The 26753-nt window shown below is 53.6% G+C and overlaps 2 protein-coding genes across 4 annotated transcripts in view; one reads left to right on the top strand and one right to left on the bottom strand.

Annotated features, from left to right (window-relative positions):
• The window catches only part of C21H16orf96 (chromosome 21 C16orf96 homolog), a 92663-nt gene extending 91510 nt beyond the window's left edge, over window positions 1-1153 (bottom strand). The window contains exon 1 of one of the 2 annotated variants that reach the window (XM_062180974.1): window positions 1064-1153. The gene's annotated coding sequence lies outside the window, so the exon portion shown is untranslated. The remainder of the gene's footprint in view (window positions 1-1063) is intronic. The other variant, XM_062180975.1, reaches the window with a different exon arrangement.
• On the top strand, window positions 1049-26753 carry CDIP1 (cell death inducing p53 target 1). 2 transcript variants are annotated; one of them, XM_062180979.1, is made up of 6 exons: window positions 1049-1141; window positions 23636-23724; window positions 24229-24333; window positions 24500-24655; window positions 25392-25665; window positions 25762-26753. In XM_062180979.1, exons 3-6 carry the CDS (start codon window positions 24249-24251, stop codon window positions 25871-25873), a joined length of 627 nt encoding a protein of 208 aa, XP_062036963.1. In that variant the 5' UTR covers window positions 1049-1141; window positions 23636-23724; window positions 24229-24248; the 3' UTR covers window positions 25874-26753. The 2 variants fall into 2 exon arrangements, with proteins under 2 accessions (XP_062036963.1, XP_062036962.1); XM_062180978.1 differs by lacking the exon at window positions 1049-1141 and adding an exon at window positions 1385-1478.

Genomic DNA, 26753 nt, shown 5'->3' with positions numbered 1-26753 from the left:
TTTCATTACATTTGTGCTCAGCTCCCAGCTTCCTAATTGCCTCTTTTCTCTGCCCAAGCTTTTCATAACATTGCCTTATCAGTGTTTGTGTTTCAAGGTCTTTTCCTGCTGACTCACTGCAGCCAAACCCCAGCCCAAGTCCTCCTGACACCACCAGACCTCACTTCAGCACTGCAGGTGCAGAATCACCAGCCGAAAGCACAGAGGTTGAAAACTTGGCACAAAGCTCGCTTAGGGGCAGGGCTGCCTCTGGGACCTCAGGGGCGCCCAGGCGCTGAGACTTCAGGATGCGAATTCGAAAGCTGAGAATAACAGACAGATCACAGTTCCGCTTCAGAGTCTGCGAGGGCTCTGGGCTCCACTGGTGGATTTTAAAATCCACATTCCACACAGCGGCCTGCAAGGCCCCGCACGAGGCGGGGCCAGCCTTCCCTCCTCCAGCGTCTGCTCCCCGAGGCCGGCACTCGTCTCCAGCTCCTGTCCTGTCCGCCGCGCCCCTTCCCTCGGCTCTGGACACCCTCCTTTTAAGTTTTATCGTATTTTATTTGAAAGAGTTACAGTGAGAGAGAGAGAGATCTTCCATTCGCTGGTTCACGTCCCGGGCCGGGCCAGGCCAAGGCCAGGAGCTCCTTTCTGATCTCCCTCGTGGGTAGCAGCGGCCCAGGCACTGGGGCCGTCCTCCGCTGCTTTCCCGGGCTCGTGAGCAGGGAGCTGCACGGGAAGTGGAGCAGCCGGGTCTCGAACCAGCGCCCACGCGGGATGCCCGCCTCGCTCTGCCACAGCCTCGCCGCCGGCGCCATCCGTCACTCGAAGGAGGTCATTATTTGTGCAAAGGCACGAACGCGGCCCAGGAAGAAGGCAGGCGCGCCCTGTAACCCGACGGCCTCCGCGGAGGGCTAAGCCGGCGTCTTCCCGGCTCCCCCGACGCCCACCCCTAGACGCCTGCCTGGACCCCCGACGCGCTCAGCCTGCGCCCCGCCCCGCTGACGTCACCGGCGCGCGTCACGGGCCCCGCCCCCGCCCCGCCCCCCGCCGCGGGCCTCGGCGCCGCTCCAAAGCCTACCCGGCTCCTGTGGCGACAGCCGCTGCTGAGGCGGCCGCTTCTGGGGCTGCGGCCACCGCCGTGGAGCCGCGGAGGACGGTGAGTCGCCTCGACGCGTTCGGCGGGAACACCTCCGCCCCCGACCCCGCCGCCTGGACCCTCAGACCGGGGGGCTGGGCGTCGCGCCCCTCGGGCGGAGGGACGACCTCGGCGGCCGCGCTCCCGCCCCGCCCCCGGGGCCGCGCGGTGCATGCCGGGCGTCGTAGTTCCGCCGCTGCCGACGAACGCTGTGGGAGCGCGCGTGCGGACTGCGCCTCCCAGAATCCAGGCGGGCGGGGGCGGTGCGCGCAGACCGCGGGTCGAGGGGCTGCTCCGGAGGCCCGCAAGACCTGGGCGGGTCTCTGCGCTCGGCTGAACTCGGCGCCGGGCTCTGGAGGTAACGGGTTCCTGGCGCTGCGTAGCTGGGCCCTTCCCCCCGGGCGGCCCTGGGGTCTCGGTGTCTGCGGCGGCTGGGCTTCGGGGACAGCGCCCCGTACCCCGGGCCGTGGGCTGCTGACTCCAGTGTGCTTATCCCGCCTCCACGCATTTTGTCGGGGAGTAGCGTGGGAAAATACCCTCGCGTTCTTAGCAGGAGACGGAGGGGGAGGAGGGAGCGGGCGCTGTGTCCTCGAGGAAAGGGGGTAGGGAGGAGGGTCCCCGCGCCGAGCCGCGCAGGTGACCTTGGCAGTCCCTCCCCGGCCCGGCCTAACCGCGTGTGCAGGTCGGGGCCGTGGCTAAGTGCGCCGCGCTGGGTGAGGCGGTGGCTCGGTCCGGCCTGGTGTTCGGCCGTCAGGAGCTCGGTGGAGGTGGGTCCCTCGGGGGCCTCTCAACAGGTGTCAGGTGGGGTGGGGAGAGCGGCTGTTGGTGCTGACGCGAGCTGGGGTCGCCTGCGTCAGACCCGCCTGCGGCCCTTGTTAAACGGACAGGTTCCTGGGCCCCCCCCCCCCCCCGAGATTGTGATGCGGTAGTTATGAGACGTGGCTCGGGGATTTGCTCCTAATAAGCTCCCCGGATAATTCTCAGGCACACTTGGGGCGACAGCGTGGAGGGCCCTGGGGCAGGAGACCTTCCAGGATTGTAGGTATCTGGCGCCGACGCTGGGCAGGGCCGTCCCAGGGAAATCGCAGCGCTCTCCGTGGTACGAAGCGTTTCCCCTTGGGGCTCACCTAGGAGTTGGGAGAGGAGAGGCGGGCCAGGCCTGTGTGCTGCCTGCCCTTAACGGGAGAGGTGTTCAGATGACTTCTCCCCAAACACGTTTGGTTATGAAACATTCGGAACATAAGGAAAAGTTGTGGGAATTCTGTAGTGGATGCCTGTGCAGTCAACATGTCTGTGTAACAGATCTGTTACGTGGTTTATTTATTTTGGTTACACCTGTCCAAGTGGGTTGGAGACATCAGTGTGCTCCCCCCCACCAGATAGTTAAGCATGCATATAATTACCAAGAATTCCTCTTGCTTACTGATTTGTAACAAACAGAGGTCCTAGGTATTTGAAAGTTTGTCTCCTAGCCCTGAGGATCTGAAGAGGTTTGGAGATTTTTCCATAGGGTGAATGGGTATTGCACGTGCTCTTACAAGGATAAAAAACAACCAGCCACGGTGCTAGAATTATCCTAAGAGCAGAAACTTGGTATGAGTGAACAATACTTCAGGAAACATTGTTCTGAGAGGGAGTGGATGGAATGTGTCCTGAAGGCCAGACTACCCCAGCAGGCTGAGAATGACGGAAGTGAGTCAGTTCGCATGCCTTGGGCCAGCTCTTTATCGGATAAGTTTCCCCAGTTTGAACTTGCAGGTTTGCTGCGTGCTAGCGCTGGGGAAATGGCTGTGTCTCACAGTCGGCCAGCTCATGGTGCTGATGAGTTAGAGATCATGGCTCGGAGTCTCCTGACCCCAGCAGTTTGTTCCATAACGTCATACTCCCCCTTGCCCCATTCATGTGTCTGAGAGAAGAGACAGGCCTCGTGACGTTTGGTCTGCACTTGCGGAAGCATTCAGAGGACACAGGGAGATGTGGCTGCTACAGTCGTGGTGTTTACACGGATGTCCTGGCTGTGTGGAGGATGTGCTGGTGAGAAGGCAGCATTTGGGGGCAGTTCTGCACAGGATGTTGGCCTTCAGTGGGCAGAAAAGGGCCGGCCTTGGTGACGGGAGATTTCTTGTGTCCCTATCTGTCTGCAGTCAGGATTCTCCCAGAGCCGGTCTGTGTTGCAATACAGTGCTGCAGAGGAAGGGGGGTGCTCGGCTCCAGGCCTGCAGCAGAACTCCTTCCCCCTCCAGAGGGCCACCGGCCCAGGGAGACGGCTGGTTTGGCCAGCTCCTGAGCCTGTGGGTCGCTGGGTCTGCTCACTGCTGCCCCTGCTCTGTGAGTCATCAGGCCGTGCTCTGGTGGTGATGCAGTCTCTGAACCAGCACCTGCCTGCACTGGAAGGTGACAGACCAAGTTGGAGGTCTCTGTCACTACAAAGCCGGGAACAAGGTAGTTGCCTTCCCAGAGCCTTGCTCACTACAGCTGTGATAGGTGAACAGTGCTTTGGCCGGATGAAGACCTCCTTGTGCTCTAAGTGCTAAGAAGATGAGGGTTGGGGTTGTCACTGTGGTGCAGTAGGTTATTCCTCTACCTGCAGCGCAGGCATTCCCATATGGTGCTGGTTCTAGTCCCGGCTGCTCTTCTGATCCAGCTCTCTGCTATGGCCAGGAAAGCAGTAGAAGATGGCCCAAGCACTAGGGCCCTTGGACCTGTGTGGGACACCCAGAAGAGGCTCCTGGCTTTGGATTCGCCCAGCTCCAGCAGTTGTGGCCATTTGAGGAGTGAACCAGCAGATGGAATACCTTTCTCTCTGTCTCTCCCTCTCACTGTCTGTAACTCTGTCTCTCAGATAAATAAATTTAAAAAGATGAGGGTCCTCTGACATTAAATGAAGTAAAAATATGAAGCCTTTGAAGTACAGGATAAAGAGGTTCAGTAACATTCTGGTTTTTTCCATGAAGGCAGTTGTGATGTTTTTATAGTGTTGGGTCATTTTTCCAGAAACCATTTCGTGTTACTTGTTGAGTGCTGCTGTTTTGTGGGTGCAGTGACCCCCTGATTGGTCTGTCCATTGGATGACCCAGCACCATTGAGTGTGACTACAAGGAGGTGTTAAGGGTTCAGTAGAAACTGTGCCTGTGCCCAGGAAGTGTTAATAGCATCTGGGCTTCTCCTTCAAGACGAGGAGACCACAGCAGGCACAGTTAGGTAGAGGGTGTGCAGGTATTTCCTTGGGTAGGGTATGAGGAGAATGCTCACTCCTACTAGTTCTGGGTTTCCTAGCACTGATAAACATTTTAAGAACAGTAGCCTTACAAGTTAGGGAAGCAGACAGGACTGAGATTTTTAACATTTTGTGGCCATTTTTTGTACCTTACTAAAACCTGTCACCCAGGGAGGTAGTGGGAGCAGCCAGAGTTTCTAAGTGATTTGCCCAAGATTGCCAGATAACGGCAGAGCAGGGTGTCACACCTAGTTCTGAAACAAATGGCTTGAACGGATAGTGGACAACAGAACTGTGGGCTCTCCCAGCCCTGCTGTGATTACGGCTCTGTGCAGTTGGCTATGATCTTTTCATATCTGGATTTTTAACCATGAACAAATTCTCTCTCTCTCTCTCTTTTTTTTTTTTTTTTGTTTATTTATTTATTTGAAAGAGTTAGAGTGAGATGCATAGAGAGATCTTCTATCCACTGGTTCATTCTCCAGGTGGCTGCAGCAGCCAGGCCAATGCCAGGAGATTCATCCAGGTTCCCACCCATGGGTGGCAGGGGCCCAAACACTTGGGCCATTTTCTGCTGCTTTCTCAGGCATTAGCAGGGAGCTGGATCAAAGTTGGAGTAGTCGGGACTCGAACAGCACCCATATGGGATACCAGCATTGCATGTGGTGGCTTTACCTGCTATGCCACAAAACTAGCCCCAGACAAAGGCACTTTGATGTGGAAGCCATCTCAGATGTGGCTGTGCTCTGGCCCCAGGGCTGCTGGGAGTGGGCATTAGGTTAGGAATAGTGTAGGAAGCCCACTGAGTGCGGGAGTTTCTTGGAGCAGCTTAGACACCACTTGGGACACACATATCCCATATCAGAGTGCCTGGGTCCAAGTTGCTGCTCCACTTCTGATCCAGCTTCCCACTAACATGCACCTGAGCAGGCAGCAGATGGTGGCTCAAGTAACTGGGTTCCCACCACCCACATGGGAGACCTGTGTAGAGTCCTGGGCTTTTGGCTTCTGCCTGGCCCAGTCCTGGCTTTGGGGACATTTGGGAAGTAAACTATCAGATGGAAGAATTCTCTCTCACTTTGTCCCTTTCTCACTCTTGCTGTCTTTTACTCTGCCTTTCAAATAACTAAAAATAAATTAGACTTTTTTTTTTTTTTTTAAAGGAAGTCTGCTGCGTTTAATCCTAAACCTCACATAATCAAAAGTATGTATGGGTGGTTTGGAAAAGTGCAGGTTGCAGTCCAGTGGAACTGGGGTGGACGCCATAGATCTGGAGCATGGGACCAAATCCAGACTTTTCTCCTTAAACCGTGAACATCATAGGACATAGTCTGAAAGGTTTGTGAACCAAAGCAGGACTGATAAAGGAGAAATGTAGAAAGCTTCTCAGCTGCCCAGTGTGAAGAGACGGGGAGTAAGCCCCTGCCCAGGAGCGTCAGCCAGGCCCGTGCCCTGCCCAGCCGTGTGCTGTGTGCTGCCTAGTGCCCCACACACCGTCTCTGTGTGCTGTGTGCTGCCTAGTGCCCCACATACCGTCTCTTCCCTCTGGTTGTGCAAGTCTGGCTGAGCGAGTGGGCCTTTGGGCGTAGCTCTCTAGTTTCCCTAGCCTGGAGCTCCTTGTCTGCACCTTCCTGCAGGCCCTGAAGCCTCCCCTGCTCTGGGCTGCAGCGCTGTCAGGGTTTCATTGGCCCCTGCTGCCTGTTGCTGAGTATCTTCTTTGAGTTTTCTCAGGCGGCCCTGCAGCTCTGAGGGCAAGGACTGTGAGATGAGGAACCTGCAGGAGGGACTGATGCTGGAGGGAAGAGTCTAACAGGCAGACACTGAAAAAGGAGGTGGTGAGAAAGAAACTTGGATACTAAGGATCTTGCTAAATAAAACTACCTCAGTGTTGAGCCTGAAGAGTCCTTCCTGGCTCAGTGTCAGCAGGCCTCAGGTAACACGTCTCAGCTCTCGGGCATTCTGTATCACCCGAGCTAAGGCCTCACTTTGTGTCCCCCAGGAGGCTCAAGCTCAGGTTCCAGGTGTGTGTGCCTGGCTGCATTGCCTGGAGTGTGGCCACACTGTGACCCAGTTCTCTGGGGCCCGAGACAGGTTAGCCAGAGAGGAGCTGCATCTGGTGGTGGTTACCAGCCTCTCCGGGTTTCCCTGCTGTGAGAAGCCGTCTCTTGGACATCAGGACTTCCTCAGAGGTTGGGGACCGGTGGAGCCGCCTGACTTCTAAGGCTTCCAGAAGCTGCCCAGCTCTCAGAGTGAAAGCATCTTTCCCTTACAGAGGCCTGCGCCCCAGCCTCGCCCACCGCCTCCTTGCCCTTGGCTCCTCCCACTCCCACGCCCTCTCTGCTCAGCCACTGCCACTGGGCTGGCCTGGAGCTGTGCAGGCCTTTGCACTTTGTACTCTCTGTGCCCATGGCTTGCTGCCTGGCCTCCTTCAGGTCTGTGCTGGAAGAACCCCTGCCCGGGAAACCTTCCCTGTTCAGAACTGCAGCTTCACAGCACTCCCCTCCCTACTTTCAGTTCCTTCATGACACCAATCACCGTATGAAGTGCTCTGTGTTTTACGTGTGTCTGTGTTTTCTACTCCTCCCCCTCTCCCTTCTGCCCTGCCAAACACAAGCTGAATGAGGACAGATGCTGTTTCCCCCAGTGCCTAGGAGAGCACCTGATACGTGGGTTCTCCATATTCCCTGCCTGCGCCAGGCCGTGGGTGTGCGTCTGTTCTGGCCACCTCCCAAGACACAGGGCACACGTGTCTGCTCTGCCTGCCCTGTGCACTGGAGATGCTGTTCTGAAGCAGAGTTGAGCTCTCAAGTGTATGTTCGGTGGCTTAGGTTCCAAAGCTGGCCCTTGAAAGTGCTCACATGGCCTGCGAGCTGCGGGAGGCACAGGATCGCGGGAGACAGCGCATTATGTGTCCTGTTTTCCTCTCCAGCCTGGCCTTTGCCATGGGAAAAGCAGGGGGCTGGATGCAGTACTTCAGTTTTGTTTTCTTTTTAGAGATTTATTAATTTATTTGAAAGTTAGAGTGAGAGAGGGAGAGATGGAGAGGGAGAAATCTTCCATCCACTGGTTCACTCTCTAGATGGCTGCAGTGGCCAGGGCTGGGCCAGGCCGAAGCCAGGAGCTTCTTCCGGGTCTCTCCCACGTAGGTGCAGGGGTCCATGCACTTGGGCCATCTTGCGCTGCTTTTCCCAGGCCATGAGCAGGGAGCTGGACAGGAGATGGAGCAGCCCACCATGATTTCTGGCACCTTGCAAGATATGATGCCTGCCTTTGTTGGTTGCTTAGTAAACATTTGATGCCTAAATCAATCTCAGCTGAGACTTGGGATCTTGTCATCGTTGATGGCCTTTCCAGCCCTGAGAGGCGTTCTCTGGATATCAAAGTGAAATGTATATGTGACCAAACATCTGGCAACCCCTCACATGATGTGAGCCCCAGTTTCCCAAGATCCAGAAGTGCTTCTGTTCAGATGTTGACTTGGAATGATAGTCATTTAATTTCTGTATATCAGTTCATGTAATGCAATATAAAATTGCCACTTGCAGTTGCTTTCATTTCCATTCCTCCTGCGCATCTTCGTTGACTGTTGTGTCCTCGCCGCAGGAGCTGTTAACCTCAGAGCAAGTTACGAATGTATTTTTCAATGCCCCAGGCCACCGTGCCCAAGACTGGTTGCATCTTCTCAGGACTTTTTTTAATGGGCTCTGCAGCACAGCTCCTTACTGTGTGTGCTTTTAGAGTGTTCTTGCAACATCAGCTGTCTGCAGTAATGAAATCTCACCCAGGGATGATCACTAATCTGCATGTTTTATGTTGTTTTCTTTTTTTCTGAGTCTACCTGGGACTTTTCTAAGGGGCCATACAGGCTCTGACGTAGGTCACTGCAGCCAGTATTCTTCAGCCAGCAGAACATTCTTCCGATAACTGACAGAATGCCCTGTAATGGGAGATATCTAAATGTCGCAAGGTGAGACCCAGCCCTCACTGTTGTGAGAAAGGAGAGGGTGCTAGTGTTCAGGTGTACACAGTGACACTGAGATGTGTGGAAGAAAAAAGGGGACCCTAGAGATTTCCATTTGGGAACTTGGGCAAGGCCTGGCAGTAGGCGGAGCCCTTCTCCCTGGCCTAGTTGAGGCACTGATGTCTGAATTAACTCTCCCAGCTGAGGGGACATGGTGTGTGTGGCCACAGGGCTTGGCTGCAGGTAAGGGCCTGGTGCTTTCTTGAAGATTCAGATGGCACATCTTGATCTAACCCAGCACAGAACTGGTTAAAATAGTCAGCTGAAAGCCTGTCCATTTTGTATCAGCTGAATGTAGACAGGGGTAGAGATTTTTTGCTTTTTTGGGGGGGCTCCATTTTGATCACTTCTGTGGTGATTCTTTAGACTCACGGTATTTCTTTTTTTTTTTTTTTTTTTTTCTTTTTTTTTTTATTTTATTTTATTTTTTTTTTTTGACAGGCAGAGTGGACAGTGAGAGACAGAGACAGAGAGAAAGGTCTTCCTTTTGCCGTTGGTTCACCCTCCAATGGCCGCCGCGGTAGCGCGCTGCGGCCGGCGCACCGCGCTGATCCGATGGCAGGAGCCAGGTGTTTATCCTGGTCTCCCATGGGGTGCAGGGCCCAAGGGCTTGGGCCATCCTCCACTGCACTCCCTGGCCACAGCAGAGAGCTGGCCTGGAAGAGGGGCAACCGGGACAGGATCGGTGCCCCGACCGGGACTAGAACCCGGTGTGCCGGCGCCGCTAGGCGGAGGATTAGCCTGTTGAGCCGCGGCGCCGGCCAACTCACGGTATTTCTAAAATTAGTTGTCCTCTTGGTGACCAGGCTCTGCTTGGGGACAGGTGCAGATGACTTGTTTACTCACTAGTTGTGGTTGCAGCTGTGTCTGCCCCGCATTTCCCCTCCTGTCTGTTCTTCCTCCAGTCTCTGTGCCAGAAGCCAGCTCCTGAGCGCGCCGTGCCTGGGTGGGCTGGTGGGGACGCCTGGCCAGTGGGTCTGGTTGTGCACTCAGCACTGGCTCCAGCCAGTGACCTCGGGCAAGCTCTTGGTTTTATCAGTTGTCTGATGGGGATTTTATTACCTATACTCCTGTCAGGTAACTTTCTGCTGGCTCTCTAGACAGGGTCTCTGAGGCCAGTGTGGCCCTGGGTGACGTTTATAGATTTAGGCCGTCCATCTGTCTGCAACCCCGGGGAGATGATCTGGTCGAGAGGCCAGACTCATCCAAGACCCGTACCAAGGTTGTGTGCTGACTGAGGAGAGCGAGGGCTGTGCGGAGCGTTCTCTCTTTTAGGCAGAGCTAATACAGAGGAATACACATAAAACCAGTACAGTGAAACGAGCGTGGGGAGAGAAGAACCACTCAGTGGGCTGCCATCCTAGACAGATGAGAAGCACACAGAAAAAGCTTCCGTGTGCTTGTGTTATGTAAACAAACCACCCCAAAGTCTCCCTCCCCCGAGGAAACCGCCCTTAGGAAATGTCCACTTTTTTTTTTTGTTGAAGATTTATTTTATTTATTTGAAAGAGTTACAGAGAGAGGCAGAGACAGAGAGAGAGGTCTTCCATCCACTGGTTCACTCCCCAGATGGCCATAACGGCCAGAGCTGCGCCAGGAGCCAGGAACTTCCTCCGGGTCTCCCATGCTGGTGCAGGAGCCCAAGGAGTTGGGCCATCTTCTTCTGCTTTCCCAGGCCATAGCAGAGAGCCAGATCAGAAGAGGAGCAGCCGGGACTAGAATCAGCGCCCATATGGGATGTCGGCGCTTTAGGCCAGGGCTTTAACCCTCTGTGCCACAGCACAGGCCCCGGAAATGTCCACTTTCAAAGTGGACTCACACCATCCCACTGTGGCTGTGTTCCCCCTTCACTCAGTGCTGTGCAAGGCCATCTTCCTATGTTGATGAAAACAGATCTATACCCGTTAGGAGTGAATACAGTTACTTTGTACAGATAGTACAAACCTTGTATCTGAACAAGGTCCTTCCGGCTGAGTAGCAAGACAGTGATGCAGATAAACATCTTTGCTGTGAATCTTGGCTCGCGGGTCTGCTGATGTCCTTGAAGGGGAGCTAATGAGTCAGACAGCATGCACAGGTAGCCCAGTGTCCTCCAGCAAAGTCACACAAAGTCACACACACCCACCCTGCTGTTGCTTGTGCTGCTGACCGCTGCGGGGAATGTCAGTGGTTTGCCAAGAGCTTGGACAGGAATCGAGCATGATGCAAATTGTAGTTGTTACCATCATCATAGTTCCTAGAAGTCTTAACTGTTTTTATGTTCAAAACCAAACTTTGAGTCCTGTCGTTTTGTTTGTTTGGAGACACAGAGAGACAGAGAGGCCTCTCATCATTGGCTCACACTCCCCCTCATTTCCACCCCACCACACCCTCTGCAGAAAGCCTGGGAGAAAGTAACTCAATCCAGGTCTCTGACATGAGTGGCAGGGACTCAAGTGCTTGAACCACCGCCTGCCCTCGCGGAGTGTGCATTAGCACGAAACAAATTGGGAGCCAAGACTCAAACCTAGGCATTCCAATGTGGGATATGTTCATCTCAAGCAGTGTGTTAACTGCTGCGCCAAATGCGTGCCCCTATGCTTTTTTTTTTTTTTTTTTTTTTTTTTTGACAGGCAGAGTGGACAATGAAAGAGAGAGACAGAGAGAAAGGTCTTCCTTTTTGCTGTTGGTTCACCCTCCAATGGCCGCTGCGGCCGGCGCATCGTGCTGATCCGAAGCCAGGAGCCAGGTGCTTCTCCTGGTCTCCCATGAGGGTGCAGGGCCCAGGGACTTGGGCCATCCTCCACTGCCTTCCCGGGCTATAGCAGAGAGCTGGCCTGGAAGAGGGGCAACTGGGATAGAATCCGGCACCCCAACTGGGACTAGAACCCAGTATGCCGGCGCCGCAAGGCGGAGGATTAGCCTGTTAAGCCACAGCGCCAGCCTCCCTATGCCTTTTGATTTTGCTTCTGCTTAAGAGTAACAAATTTGTTCTCCATTTCCTTTTTGCTTGACTGTTTCCTCTTTAGCATGCTTTGCTCACACATCCATGAATGCAAATGCTACAGCTATTTGTTTTAAAAATAAACATTTGATATCTTTAAAAAAAATCATGCATTGGGGCCGGTGCTTTTGTGTAGTGGGTAAAGGCGCCACCTGCAGTGCTGGCATCCCATATGGGCGCCGGGTTCTAGTCCTGGTTGGGGCGCCAGATTCTGTCCCGGTTGCTCCTCTTCCAGTCCAGCTCTCTGCTGTGGCCCAGGAGGGCAGCGGAGGGTGGCCCAGGTGCTTGGGTCCCTGCACCTGCATGGGAGACCGGGAGAAGCACCTGGCTCCTGGCTTCGCATCAGCACAGCACCAGCCGTGGTGGCCATTAGGGAAGTGAACCAACAGAAGGAAGACCTTTCTCTCTGTCTCTCTCTGTCTAACTCTGCCTGGCAAAAAATAAATAAATAATAAAAAAAGATTGATTTATTTATTTGAAAGTCAGAGTTACATAAAGAGAGGAGAGGCAGAGAGAGAGGTCCTTCATCAGATGGTTCACTCCCCAATTGGCCACAATGGCCGGAGCTGCGCTGATCTGAAGCCAGGAGCTTCTTCTGGGTCTCCCACATGGGTGCAGGGGCTCAAGGACTTGGGCCATCTTCTACTGCTTTCCCAGGCCATAGCAGAGAGCTGGATGGAAAATGGAGCAGCTGGGTCTTGAACTGGTCCCCATATGGGATGCTGGCGCCTCAGGCCAGGGCATCAACCCCGTTGTGCCACAGCACCAGCCCCGGTAACATATCTTTTTTTTTTTTTGACAGAGTGGACAGTAAGAGAGAGAGAGACACAGAGAAAGGTCTTCCTTTTTGCCGTTGGTTCACCCTCCAATGGCCGCTGCGGCCTGCGCATCGTGCTGATCCGAAGCCAGGAGCCAGGTGCTTCTCCTGGTCTCCCATGCGGGTGCAGGGCCCAAGCACTTGGGCCATCCTCCACTGCCTTCCCAGGCCATAGCAGAGAGCTGGCCTGGAAGAGGGGCAACCGGGACAGAATCCGGTGTGCCGGCGCTGCAAGGCGGAGGATTAGCCTGTTAAGCCACGGCGCCGGCCTCTTTTTAATGCTTGTTTGTATTCCCTGTCAATAGCTAAGTTGAATTAATTAACCAGTAATTGACTACAGGAAGTTAGTTTATTTCTGTCTTGTGTGGCAAATATGGGAGGTGGTCAGTTCAGTGCTGTGTGCAGTGTGTGTGATGACCATCCTTAGTAGTGGCCTCGGCATGGCTGCCGGAGCTGTTGTATCCTCCATCCTCCGTGTACCAGGAGGGAGGCAGGATGAGGGCCCATGCCCATCTACATGCTGCATTGGCTTCTTCTCATGTGCTGACACTTCTGCCTACAGCTCATTGATCAGAGCTTAGTCACGTGGTCACAGGGACAGCGTAGCTGATTCACTGCTGCCCTGAGTACCAGTGCAATTCTGGAATGAAGAATATGCGGAGAAGGGATTGGGTACAGCTGGCAGTGACTGATGCATTCTTTATTAGGCTGTCATTTCTCACCACCCTGTGATTCTGCGCTCCTTTTTCCAAAGTGTGGGGAGAAACACAGCCTTGCTTTCATTCAGCTGATGTGTATCTGCACAGTGACTTGCTTAAAAGCCTCTCCCATAATAGCCACTACTCTTGAAGAGCCTGTCCTGGTGTAGAAACTGACCTCTGGAGTATACTGTTCAGCCTCACAAGGATCTCATTTTCCAAGTGGGGAAACCAAGGCTCAGAGGGATTAAAGAATGCATGCATGCTGGGATTCCAGGGAGTCCTGTGTGCTCTCAGCGCATCACTGATGGTGAGGAAAGGGAGGTGACCTGTCTGAGTGCTGCTGGCAAGGCTGAGTGGTACCCAGAGGATCCCCTGAGGAGAGCTAAAACCCAGAGTGAAGGGACTGGTGCAGAGCTTGCTAGTCCCTTCCTCCTTGTCTGAGATCTGAGAGCCCTGGAGCAGCCCCTGGAGCCTGGTTGCTCTGATGGCCCAGGCAGCAATCTAGCTACTCCTGAGGACACAATCCCCCACCTTGGGCCTTGGGTCCTCACTGTTTCATCTCGTCCCCCAATCCCTTCCTGCCTGTTGGGCCCATAAACTCCTCCTCCACCTCCTCTCAGGACCCTAACAGCACCTTTCTGTCCTTTCCTGGTACCCTATACTTGCTTTGCAACTTTAATCACAGTTTGTAATTCTGTTTTTTGGTGTGGTTACTTAACATGTGTCTCCCCCACCTGGTTGTAAACTAGAATACAGGGGTAATACCATGTTCCCAGCCTGTATGTGCTGTAAAAGGTGACTGTCAGCATACTGACGGACTTGACTGCTGCATCCGGCCAGACGGTTGGTTATTCTAGGAGGAAGCACTGTCCTGTTGCCCTGCCATAGCCTTCTGAAGGCTTTGCTAAGCGGCCACCACACAGACTGTGCTGGAGCCCATCCCTAGGGTGCTTGGGGGAACAGGACAGAAGACAGCGGTAGGGTGTTGCTCAGGCAGTCCATGGGCCATCCCTTGAAGGCAACACCACCGGTCGTAATGAGCCCTCTCACTGCATCCTGAAACCCCTGCATGGTTCAGGAAGTTTTTGTGTCCACATCTCAGTGGGCACCTCCTTGGATCAGTGGACGGGAAGCTGTGGGCCAGCCAGAAAGCTATCTTGAGTTTCCCAGCATGGCAGGATGCCCTGCTCCTGGCCAGATGCCTCGGACCTGCCTCCTGGGGAGGGAGGAACCCTTCTGAGGCAGCTGGCATCCTGGTGCCATGGCTGCCTTGAAAGCAAGCCCTCTGCTGGTGGAGTGTCCTTCCCAGAGGTACTGCTGGTCTGGGTGCTCCCAGGTAGGCCCCTACATGTCCAAAATGAAAGGCCCTTTGGAGGGTTGCTAGATCTCTCCCTTTCCCGAGTTGGCCAGGAGTTTTCGTAAGCAGGTAACCTCTGCTGTGACGAGTTTGGACACTGCAGGGCCAAGCTACTCTGGGCTGGGATCCTGTAGCACATTCCCCACCCACTGTGGAGTCAGTGCAGCTGTTGTCTGGGATCAGACCCACCCTGAGCAGTGGCATTGACCCGTCTCGTTTTCATTGGTTGTGGACATACAATAATAGCAGGTTCCATTTATTCAGTGTTCATGTGTGCCAGGCCCTGCACGCTTGCCCTCAGTGTTTATGCACTCTGTTTTATCTCCCAGTTAGGGAGGCACGATTACCCACGTTTTCAAATGAGGAGACAGGCTCAGAGGATGCATGACTAGAAAATGATGGAGCTAGGTTTGAACTGGTCTGATGCAGAGCCCACGTTCTCAACAGCTTGCTTCCCTTACAGCCTCACATGGCAGTATGCACTTCCTTGGGATGGGACCTGGGTAGAACAAGTCAGAGTTTTCCCCAGGAGGGACCCAACGATCCACAGGCCGCTCTTGTTCACTGTGGCTCTGCAGCCCTGACGCTGCCCAGCTTCTAGGCAGGTAGTGCCGCTTTCCCTTCTATTGCAGTGGGGGTCCCCTGGTGCAGTAGTTCTCCAGATGTGATTCTACAGCCTCCCTGGAGGTTCCTGAGGCCTCCTGGGCAGGGGAGCAAGCTGGAGGTCAGAACTAGTTCAGTAATAGCACAGAGACCTAATTAGTGGGACCGGTGCTGTGGCATAGCAGTTAAAATCGCTGTCTGCAGTGCCGGCATCCCATATGGGCGCCAGTTCAAGTCCTGGCTGCTCCACTTCTGACCTAGCTCTCTGCTGTGGCCCAAGAAAGCAGTGGAGGATGGCCCAAGTGCTTGGGCCCCTGCACCCACTTGGGAGATCCGGAGGAAGCTCCTGGCTTGGAATCGGCACAGTTCTGGCCATTATGGCCATCTGGGGAGTGAACCAGCAGATGGAAAACTTCTCTCCCTCTCTCTGCCTCTCTCTAACTCTGCCTTTCAAATAAATTAATTAATTAAAAAAAAAAAAGACCTAATTAGTTACCCTTCATTTTTCATTGTGTTGGCTTTTGCCTTGGTGGTGTAGAAGCCTGAACTGACTCTAAGGTGGAGGCACCAAACTGTCGTGGACGTTGTTAAGTTGTGTTCTTCACCACCACACATTCCAGTGTCACATGAGAAGCAGTGGGCGGCTTTTGGCATAGCTATTAAGATGCTACTTGGGACACACATGTGCCATCTCGGAGTGCCTTTGTTCAAGTCCGAGCTCCACTTCCAATTCCAGGTTCCTGCTAATACAGACGCTGTGAAGCAGCAGATAATGGCTCAAGAGGTTGAGTTCCTGCCACCACGTGGGAGACCCTGAATTGAGCTCCTGGCTCCCAGCTGGGTAGGAGGAACTCAAGTACTTGGGCCATCACCCGCTGCTGTATAGAAGCAGAGTAGCAAGAACTTGAACTGACACTCTGATACGGGATGCCAGTGTCCCAGGTGGTGGTCTAACCCACTGTGCCACAATGCTCACCCAACAGTAGGCTATTTTATATTGTGCAAGGTAATGTTTCAACATTGGTAGGTCTGTAAAACAGTGACTCAGGGTTTCCAATGATCCAAACTGATGTTGGAAAATTGGGCCTGTATACAAGATCTTTTCCAAATGCAAGGTAGACCCATGAATTTTTTAAACATTGAACATGTTAAAAAAATTCTTTAAAGATTTATTTTTATTTGAAAGGCAGAGTTACAGAGAGAGGTCTTCCATCCCCTGGTCCACTCCCCAAACGGCCGCAATGGGCTGGGCTGTGCCAGGCTGAAGCCAAGCGCCCTGATTCTTCCAGGACTGTCCTGTCACCTCTCTGCCTCCCTGTGCCCATCCTTGCTCTGGGAGAGCCCCTGTGCCCAGGTACAACCAGACCATCTGTCTGGAGGGGTCTCAATCCAGAGCACCCCTCCCCTCCCCTTAATCCTGGGCTTTATTCCACAGGGGCTTGGTGACAGAGCCCCCACTCTGACTTGGGGAAGGGGGTACGGAGGAGATAATGTGTGTGAGGCTGGTAGCTTCCAGGTGGTCTCAGATCCTGCAGCAAGGGCTCCACACCATGAAGGTACGTTTCCTCTTGCCTGCCTCACAGGGGCCTGTAGCAGTGGGCAGGCTGCCCAGGCTACTGCCCTTTGGCCTTGGATTTAATTGCAGTGCTGTGTGCACTGAGTAATGGATAGTTGGAGTGGAACAGAATGCCAGAGGCGGTTACTTGTTCCCTGAGGTCCTGTGCTTGGTGCACCTCTCTGGGAAGCAGGAGTCCTAAAAGCCAGCAGCTTAACTCAGCACATCAGGTGGCTGGGACCCCTCTGCCTCCTCCCCTGTCACCCTACTTGAAGTTACCCAACACTGACCTATCCTAGAATTGTATTAATTACAAAACACTGTGGATCTGTTTGGATTTTTTTTTTTAATTTTATTTTTTAAAATTTTATTTGAAAGGCCAAGTGACACAGATCTTCTGTCTGCTGGTTTGCTCCCCATTGCAGCCAGTGCTGGGCCATGCCAAAGCCAGGAGCTCCATCTGAGTCTCCGGTGTGAGTGCCAGGAACCCAAGTCCTTGGGCCATCATCTGCTGTCCCCAAGGTTCACTAGCAGGGAGCTGGATCAGAACCATCAGGTAGCTGGGACTCAACCACCAGTCCAAAGTGGGCTGTGGGCTTCCCAGGCTCCCCTCCTGTGTACAATGGCCATCCCTTTTACTTAATTCTATACACATGCAGCAAAGAATATGAGTTTGCCTGCCTTTAAAAAAAAAAATGATTTATTTATTTGAAAGAGTTACAGAGAGTGGGAGAGACAGAGGTAGGTCTTCCATCCACTGGTTCAGTCCCCAAATGGCGGCAATGGCCAGGGCTGGGCCAGACTTAAGCCAGGAGCCAGGAGCTTCTTCTGGGTCTCCCATGTGGGTGCAGGGACCCAAACACTTGGACCATCCTTCACTGTTTTCCCAGGCGCATTAGAAGGGAGCTGGATCAGAAGTGGAACAGGCCGGCACCGTGGCTCAACAGGCTAATCCTCCGCCTTGCGGCGCCGGCACACCGGGTTCTAGTCCCGGTCAGGGCACCGATCCTGTCCCGGTTGCCCCTCTTCCAGGCCAGCTCTCTGCTGTGGCCAGGGAGTGCAGTGGAGGATGGCCCAAGTGTTTGGGCCCTGCACCCCATGGGAGACCAGGATAAGCACCTGGCTCCTGCCATCGGAACAGCGCGGTGCACTGGCCGCAGCGCGCTACCGCGGCGGCCATTGGAGGGTGAACCAATGGCAAAAGGAAGACCTTTCTCTCTGTCTCTCTCTCACTGTCCACTCTGCCTGTCAAAAAAAAAAAAAAGAAGTGGAACAGCTGGAACTCAAACCGGCTCCCATATGGGATACCAACTTAACCTGGTTTGCCATAACGCTGGCCCCTTGGCTTCCTTTTTGAGATTTTACTTAGATATTCTACAGTTCACCCCTTTAAAGCATACTGGTCAATGCTTTTAGTATGTTCACTAAGCCGTGCAGCCATCACAAGATATCTGGTGGGCAGCCTTCCTCCTGTATGGCTTGTGGAGGAGATGGGCATCCTGGCCTCGTGTCACATAAGATGGAGTCTCTGTGACTTGCCCAAGGCCCAGGTTTGCCCCCCTCCTGAGCTTCATGCTCATCCACTGTTGAAGTGTGGTGTGGATCACCCCTCTCCTGTGGGTGAGAGAGGAGGTGAGCTCAGGTTTGATGCTGTGCCGACCGCATGTCAGAAGGCCATGTGTTCTCTCCTGGAAGCTAAGTCATGTGGCACATAGCAGGGGCCCGGCAAGGGAGAGGCAGTTGGGTGACTTTGAAACCCCTTTGTGTACTCTCAGACCCTTGGCAGGCATCTCAGATCAGTTCCATCCTTAATCCTGGAAGACCCTCAGCTATCCTCTCCCACCCTGCTGGAAGAGGCTGTGGCATCCCCTGGTTAGATTAAACTGAGCAAAGAGTAAGTGTGCACTCTGGCGGAGCTGCATGAGGCTTTCAGCTTGGGGTGCAGGACAGAAGTCTCCCCTCAGGGATTGAGCCAGCCATGAGCCACTGAGTACGTGCCACAGCCCCTCAGTGCTGCAATTCTAGCTTGACAGGCAGAGAGCATTTCGGATTCAACATGGCTGGGAATGTGGAGGTGGCTTTGCAGAAAGGTGTCCATTCTTGTACATGGCAGGGTTGGAGGGTAGAGTGAGTTAAAAGGGACCAGTGAAACTGTGCCCTGGGCCTGAGAAATGCCTGGTGCCTGCCACCCATGTAGGAAGGTGCAGTGGGGGCGCGGACAGGCCCTGGGTCCACAGACAGACATGGAGGCAGAGCTTCCTTTGAGTAATTCCTCTTGTGTGAAAATACCGTAGGTGCTGGCAGTGTTGGCCTCAGGCCCCCGATCCCATCCCTGCTGACCCAGGGCCATGTGCTGGCCTGCCTTCCCTTCTCTCTGCTCTAGCGGTCCCAGAGGCCCTTCAGAGCCAGCCCCTCCTGGACACATCACCTCCTCTGTGCTTGGAGACTCCTTTTAAGTCTCTGGCTGCCCTGTGGCTCCCCATTCTAGGGACTTTCTTATGGTGTCCTTACTGCTATGAATTAGAGTGAAGAGCTCTGGGGATGCCCCGCTGACCGCTGCGGCTGCAGCTGCCTGTATCAGGGTCCCCATAATGCCTACTCTACCTGCCGCTCCCTTCTGGATCTGGAGTCAGCCACCTGCTGGGTGGTTTTGTGGGATTTCCTTCAAAACCTTCATGCTGCCTCTGCCTGGCAAAGGCCAGACTGAAAATGCTGTGGAGGGGACAAAACCTGCGTTGTCTTTTTGATCTACGAGGTCTTCATAACAGGTGACACCCAGTAACCCCAGCTTCCCCCACATATATTTCTTAAGATACCACTGAGTTCCATCCTAGACGTCCCTAGCTTCTGGAAAGCTCCGATGTCCTCGAGGGCCAGTGGATGCTAGCCCAGGACTGTTTGGCTGGGGCAGTGGGCATACTGCTTTATCTGAGGCTGAGTGTAATGCTGTGCCTGAGAAGCAAAAAACAGGAATTCAGACTCCTAAGAAATCCTTGAACACCTCGCACTGGGACTGCAGGGCTGTGTGACCCTGGGCATGAAACAGCCTTGCAGACTTCCGGCTACTTAAAGGCTTGACCATGCCTGGCCTGAGTGAAGGTGGAGCTCCTCCTGGGCCTGCTACCAGCACACTGGCATCCCAGGGCATGTCTCGTGATGGATTCTGAGGCCAAGTCAGGAGTATCACTTCTCAGATCCTCACTCAGGACGCTCTCTTGGACTTGTGAAATCCCAAGGAGCTAGGAGAGAAATGAGCCCCATCTGGACCTGTGCTGGGTGTATGCATCGCTACACATGAGCAGCTCAGCGAATTCCCCATCTGACCGTACAGGACTCACTGTGAACCCTGAGACCACTTCCACTGCAGGTGCTTGTGGAGTGAGTCGCTGCCTGAGGAGCTCATGAACCCTGGAGGTACAGTGCAGCTCTGTGCTCTGCTGTCCTGGGCACCCCACTGCCTGTCCACGCCTCACATGTGTGTACTGTGGGGATCAGTACCATGTTGGCTGTCGGGCAGCCTTCATGATCAGCTTGGATCTCCAGCTGTTCTGTAGTCATTGCTCCTATATACTTTTACCCTGGCTAATAACCTTCATATGCCACAAAATCCAGTGTGGAGGGTTGTGTTTTTAAAGCCTCTGATCTCCCAGAGAAGCTACTGTAAAGTGCACAATAGACTTGTCAAGGTTTTCAGACAGTTGGCTATTTTTTCACGGTTCAGATAAGATCTAAACAGAGAAGGCCAAGAGGCTGCCCAGCCTGTGCTAGTGGAATTCACCTGAGGGGTAGGAGCATGGGAGAATCACTGCCGAGTCTCAGACTTACAGCCCGTCCCTTCTTTTCTTGGCTTCCATATCCTGGAAGGATAATACACAGGCAGCTCCTAAGAGCAGGTGGTTCCGTCTCACAGTGGTCAAAGAAGTGCAGGAAAAAAATGTAATTTTAACATTTCAATTCAATGTTAACAGTGGTATCCAAAGTTGGCAGTGTAGGGGTAGGTGTTTGGCCTTGTGGTTAGTATGCTACTTTGGATGCCTGCATCCCGTATTGGAGTGCCAGCTCTGTTCCCAATTCCAGCTTCCTGCTAGTGCACACCTTGGGAAGCAGGTGATGGCTCAAATACTTGGGTCCCTGCCATCCACATAGGAGACCTGGGTTGAGTTTACAGCTCCTGGCTTCAGTTTGGCCCACCTGGGACTGCTGTATAGACATTTAAGGAGTGAACCATCAGATAGAAGATTTCGTTTTCTCTAGTTTTTAAATAAGTAATTTACACATACACACAAAGGTGGCACTGTAAATCAGCATCATCCTTCTAAAAAGGCATAAGATGTTCACATCAAAGAAAGGGAAAGTATCAGCCAAAGGTGTTCCTTGCTTCTCGTGAAAGCAACATGGAGCACGCCAAGTGCCTTCACAGGGATTGGTCAGTAGGCCCCTTTCATGGAATCTTTGCACTAGTGGTCATGGAGCCTCAAGCTGCAGATGTTAAAAGGACTAGAAGGTGTCCCACAGCAGCTGCATCCTGCTGACAGCAGAGTCATTTTGTTTGCCTTCAGTTTTTAAAATGTTACTGATGTAAACTATACACCATACAATTCACCCACTTGGCCTGCACAGCTCAGTGGTTTTTGTACATCCACAGGATTATTCAACTGTCAGCAGTTTCAGAACATTCCATCTCCCTAGAAGGAAGCCCCATATTCTCATTATGCCCCGTCCCCTCCCTCCTCCCCCCTCCCCCCGACCCAGGCAACCACTAATGAACTGTCTGTCTCTGTGGATCGCCTATCCTGGACATTTCCTGTGAATACATTCGTACAGGCTGTGGTTGGCTGTGGTTCATCCAAGTTGTAGCATATGTCAGACTTTATTTCTTCTTCTTCTTTTTTTTTTTTTTTTTGACAGGCAGAGTGGACAGTGAGAGAGAGACAGAGAGAAAGGTCTTCCTTTGCCGTTGGTTCACCCTCCAGTGGTCGCTGCGGCCGGCGCGCTGCAGCCGGCGCACAGCACTGATCCGAAGCCAGGAGCAAGGCGCTTCTCCCGGTCTCCCATGCGGGTGCAGGGCCCAAGCACTTGGGCCATCCTCCACTGCCTTCCCGGGCCATAGCAGAGAACTGTCCTGGAAGAGGGGCAACCGGGATAGAATCCGGCGCCCCAACCGGGACTAGAACCCGGTGTGCCAGCGCCGCTAGGCAGAGGATTAGCCTGTTGAGCCACGGCGCCGGCCTTTATTCCTTTTTACAGCTGAGTGTAATACTCTATGAGGTGGACAGACCAGTTTGTTTATCCATTGATAGATGATAGGGGCTGTTTCCACTTCAGAGGTATTTTGAATAATGCTGTCATGAACATTTGTATGGAAGTTTTCCTGTGGACATAGATTTCAGTTTCTTTTGCATAGATCCTATGGGTGTAATTGCTGGGTCACATGTTAGCTCTAGGTTTGCAGGAGCTGCCAGACTGTTTTCTGTGGGGTTTCCCCAGCAGTGTACATGGGTTCTAGTTTCCCTACATAATGCTTGCTGTCTTTTCAATCTTAGCCAGCCTAGTGGCTAGGAAATGGCATCTTAGTGTGGTTTTGATTTCATTTTCCTTATGAAAATGTGAAAAAATTAGCATTTTTATGGGCTTTTTGGCCATTTATGTTTTTAAAAATACCTATTCTTTGCTCATTTTAAAAATTGGGTTATCTTTTTTGTTAGAGTTCTAAGACTTTTTTTTTTTTTTTTTTTTTAATTTGACAGGCAGAGTTAGGGAGAGACAGAGAGAAAGGTCTTCCTGCCGTTGGTTCACCCCCCAAATGGCCACTATGGCTGGCGTGCTGCGCCGATCCGAAGCCAGGAGCCAGGTGCTTCCTCCTGGTCTCCCATGCAGGTGCAGGAGCCCAAGCACTTGGGCCATCCTCCACTGCCTTCCTGGGCCACAGAAGAGAGCTGGACTGGAAGAGGAGCAACCAGGACTAGAACTGGCGCCCATATGGGATGCCGGCGCTGCAGGCAGAGGATTAACCAAGTGAGCCACAGCGCCAGCCCTCTAAGACTTCTTTACATGCGTGTGTGTGTGTGTGTGTGCATATATACATAAATATATTAAATATATATATATTTAAGATTTACTTATTTGAGAGGCAGAGTTATACAGAGGGAGAGAGAGAGAGGTCTTCCATCAACTGGTTCACTCCCCCAATGATCGCAACAGCCAGAGCTGGCCCGATCTGATGCCAGGAGCCAGGGGTTTCTTCCGGGTCTCCCATATGGGTGGCAGGAGCCCAAGCACTAGGGCCATCTTCTGCTGCTCTCCCAGGTGCATCATTTAGGAGCTGGATCAGAAGTGGAGCAACCGGAACTTGAACCAGTGTTCATATGGGATGCTGGCGCTGCAGGCAGAGGCTTAACCTACTACACCACAGCACCAGCCCTACATCAGTATGTTCTAAATTCAAGTCCTTTATCAGATAAAAGGACGTGTAAGACTTGATGGTGTCCTTGGAAGCCTAGAAGTTTTCAGGTCTGATAACGTCCCGTGCCTTTTGTGGTGGTGGTGTTGGTGTCCTAGGAAGCCACTCATTAGCCCAAGGTTATGACGATTTGTGCCTGTTTTCCTCTAAGAGTGTTGTCGCTTTAGCTCTCTATCCATTTCCTTCAGTTGTTCACACTGTCATGTTGCTCTGTAGTTGAAACCACAAGCTTGGACTTAGTCCCTCTGCACCTGCCACTGATTTGTTAAATTTAACGGAGCGCCACTTCCTCCCCTCTATGGTCTGGCTGTAAGAGCTCCAGGTTCTACTGGGAGAGACACTTTTCACTCTGTATCCTTTTGTGAGTTCTCTACATATTTTTTTTACTTTTGGCTTAAAAAACTGAATCCCACTTCAAAATTATTAATATTTAGTCTTTTATGATGCTAAGTAAGAGTGAAAGTGACTTCCCAAGGGGACTGAAGCTTTCCTGCCTCTTCCCCCAGGGCTGGACAATGGGGGCTTAGGATCTGGTTGTGGGGTAGGGGTGGGGCAGGGGGTCAGGAAATGTGTTTCATTTGACGGACACTTTTGCTCCCTCGTGTATGAGGTAAAGATCTGCAGGGGCTGCTGGGAGGAGAGGGGATGCAGAGGACCCAGCCGAGGTCCTCAGAGGCAGGGACGGCGGTGTGGTGGGAGTGGTTAGTCCTGTCTGACCACACACGAGGAAAGCTGGGAACCGCACCTGTGCCCTGGCCAGGGGCTCCGGTGCAGAAGGTGCCGCCTGTTCTCTCCTGACAGCTCCTCAGAGCCCTGCCTGTCCCGTGTGTCCAGGTGAGCAGTGTAAGGGGCCTGACCTGCTTTTCTTCTCTGAAGACAAGAAATTTGAGGTAAAAAACCAACAGAACACCTCCTAAAATGCCCTCCCTGGGTACAGAAGTATTCTCCATGGCTGCCTCAGTGCCCCCTAAATGTTAGGGGAGGGGGATCCTGGATTATGTTCCCACGCTGCTGGATGCCATGCCTTCCACCACTGGGCCCTGCTTCTTGGGTTCTATCCTTGCCATCTGGTTTCCTAACAGGTAGTGAGGGTGACCATGGAGAGGTGTGAAGGGTGGTGGCTCTGGGCTGGGTTATCCCCAGGGAAGGTGGGGCGAACCCGGTGACCACTCTCCCTAAAGATGGGTACGATGCTGTTCATTCCAGCGTGATTTATTATAGAGGAAAGTAAAGGGAGGTAGGACTGAGGGCAGGGGATGCCTGCAGGGGAACCACAGGTTCAGCCTGGGAGCCTAGAGCAGTCACTCGGCCTGCACAGCAGCCCGCATGGCAGTGCAGTCTGAGCGGGGGAGCAGGCTGGCTGAAGCCAAGTTCACGTTGGGTTTTCCCTCCAGGTCCCAGAAACACAGTGAGGATGTCTAATGAACCACCCCCTCCTTATCCTGGGGGTCCCACAGCCCCTCTTCTGGAGGAGAAAAGTGGAGCCCCACCTACCCCAGGTAACGTTCTCCATTCCTGAGGGTCCCTGGTGTGGCCACCCCAGACGGTGTGATCCGATCCCACTGCGAGATCACCCTGGGCCCCACTTGTGTGCCACAACAGTGGTTTTAGTCCAAGTGCTGTGCTGCAGCCAGCTGAGCCTCCATTTTCTGCCTCTCTCTCCAGGCCGCACCTCCCCAGCTGTGATGCAGCCCCCACCGGGCATGCCACTGCCCCCTGCAGACATTGGTCCCCCACCCTACGAGCCACCAGGTCACCCAATGCCCCAGCCTGGCTTTGTTCCCTCCCACATGAGTGCAGAAGGCACCTACATGCCTCCAGGTAAGTTGGGAGAGACTTAAGGAGACCATCAGGGGTGGTCTTAGTGGGCATTTGTCCTTCATTGTGGGCGGCCGGTGCATGCACATCTGTGGCCGAGCAGGCTGCTGACCCACCCAGCCAGCCCCAGCTTGAGCTCCAGGACTGGGGTGTAGAGCGTGGACTTGCTGTGCCACAGGATGAGCTCCCAGAAAGCCCCACAGTCTCTGGCTTCTGCTTAGGGCTGATGGGTGCTACAGCGTTTCTCCCTGCTGGGGCTCGAGCCCACAGTGGAACCTGGGGCTCTTCTCACCAGCAGCTCTTTGGAAGTAGTGCTCAGGCCTGAGAAGGGTCTGACTCTTGCACAGGGTGCCAAGGTCAAGGGGGCGTGACCTTGGCACACTAGACCTGACAGTGGGGAGAGCCCCAGGTACAGGAGACAGGCGAGGCTTTTCATCCTGTGGTCAAGGGCATTGAGACTGAGTGCCCTGTTCCTGCATGCCAGAAGGGAACAAAGCAGAGACTGGGCCACGTTCCTGGCTCTTTCCACAGCTGTCTCAGGTCCCATGGGACCTAGAGTGTGGATGGCCACCTTGACCCAGAGTTCTAGCCACAAGGCCTCCCACTGACTCTACGGCTTCCATTAGGAGGGTGGCAGTTCTAGGCCTCACCTTGTACCCTAGGTGTTGGGGGGTCATGGGTTTCACCAGGGTGGGCAGCAGCCAGTGACCTCTCTGCTCTGTCTTCTGTGCTGTTCCAGGTTTCTACCCTCCTCCAGGCCCCCACCCACCCATGGGCTACTACCCCCCTGGACCCTACCCGCCAGGGCCCTACCCTGGCCCTGGGGGTCACACAGCTACAGTGCTGGTTCCCTCGGGGGCTGCCACTACGGTGACAGTGCTACAGGGAGAGATCTTTGAAGGCGCACCTGTGCAGACTGTGTGTCCTCACTGCCAGCAGGCCATCACCACCAAGATCTCCTACGAGATCGGCCTGATGAACTTCGTGCTGGGTTTCTTCTGCTGCTTCATGGGGTAGGTGTGTGGTGCCAATAGGCTGAGGCCACCGGGGCTCTGGAACCACTCTACCCCTTCTCTTACACTTCACCTGTCTCTCCGTCTCTAATTCAGGTGTGACCTGGGCTGTTGCTTAATCCCCTGCCTCATCAACGACTTCAAGGATGTGACTCACACATGCCCCAGCTGCAAAGCCTACATCTACACGTACAAGCGCCTGTGCTAACGGAGCTGGGACTCAGTTTCCCCACCTGTCAGTCTGGTTCCCTGTGCTTCTGCTCCCTGTGCTCATGTGGTTGCTTCCCCACTCCCACCTAGAGTTGGAAGCTACACCACTGTCCCCTGGAAGTCTTGTCCTCTTTGCCTTGCTGTGCCCCGAGCATCTGAAGCTCTTCCAACAAAACTTGCCGTTGGATTTAAGGCCAAGGGTCAGGGGGTGACAGGGGATGGCACTGAGCTTGTATGCTGGTTTGCTTAGTATTGTCATCAGGAGATAAGCTGGGAAGGTTCTCCCATGGGGTCCTCCCACATTTCCGTCCAAGGTACAGGTTCAGTTCTGACTTTCTCCCTGGGACCAAAAGCAGCCAGACCAGCCAGTAATCCCTAGGTTGGGCCTGCAGTGGGGCTGTGCCTGGAGCCACAGTGGTTTTTGACCTGCTGGGCTGAAAGTAGGAGAGCCATCTGGAGTCCAGTGGAGTTGTCTGGATCAGGACAGGGTCATGAGGTTTGGGTCTGGTTCTGAGGTGCTTTGTGCCTCTAGGGTGCAAGGGTAGTGTATCAGAGAAATGATGACTGCCAACTCTGGTCTTCAGAACTCTCAGGTATCCAAACCCAGGACCTCTAACACCCTATACAAGTGCCCAAGAGCCACCTGGTGCAGGGAAGAGAGGACTCTGGGTGACTGGTCCTGGTAGCCAAGAAGGGACTCGCCTCTCACCCCTACCCCCTGCTTGGTCTCTTTGGGTCAGTGTGCAGATCCCCTTTCTGGCCACACTTCTGTGAACTCTTGTATTTTCTGTGGCTAGAAGGAATGCCCATGAGCCTAACCCATCGTGTCCTTGCTGCATACAGGCTCAGCCTCTGCTTGGGAGGAAGGGCTTTCTCAG

This window comes from Lepus europaeus, chromosome 21 (assembly GCF_033115175.1).
Source record: "Lepus europaeus isolate LE1 chromosome 21, mLepTim1.pri, whole genome shotgun sequence".
Lineage (NCBI taxonomy): Eukaryota > Metazoa > Chordata > Mammalia > Lagomorpha > Leporidae > Lepus > Lepus europaeus.
The sequence above is the reverse complement of the archived record's forward strand: the minus strand, read 5'-3'. Positions and strand labels throughout refer to the sequence as shown.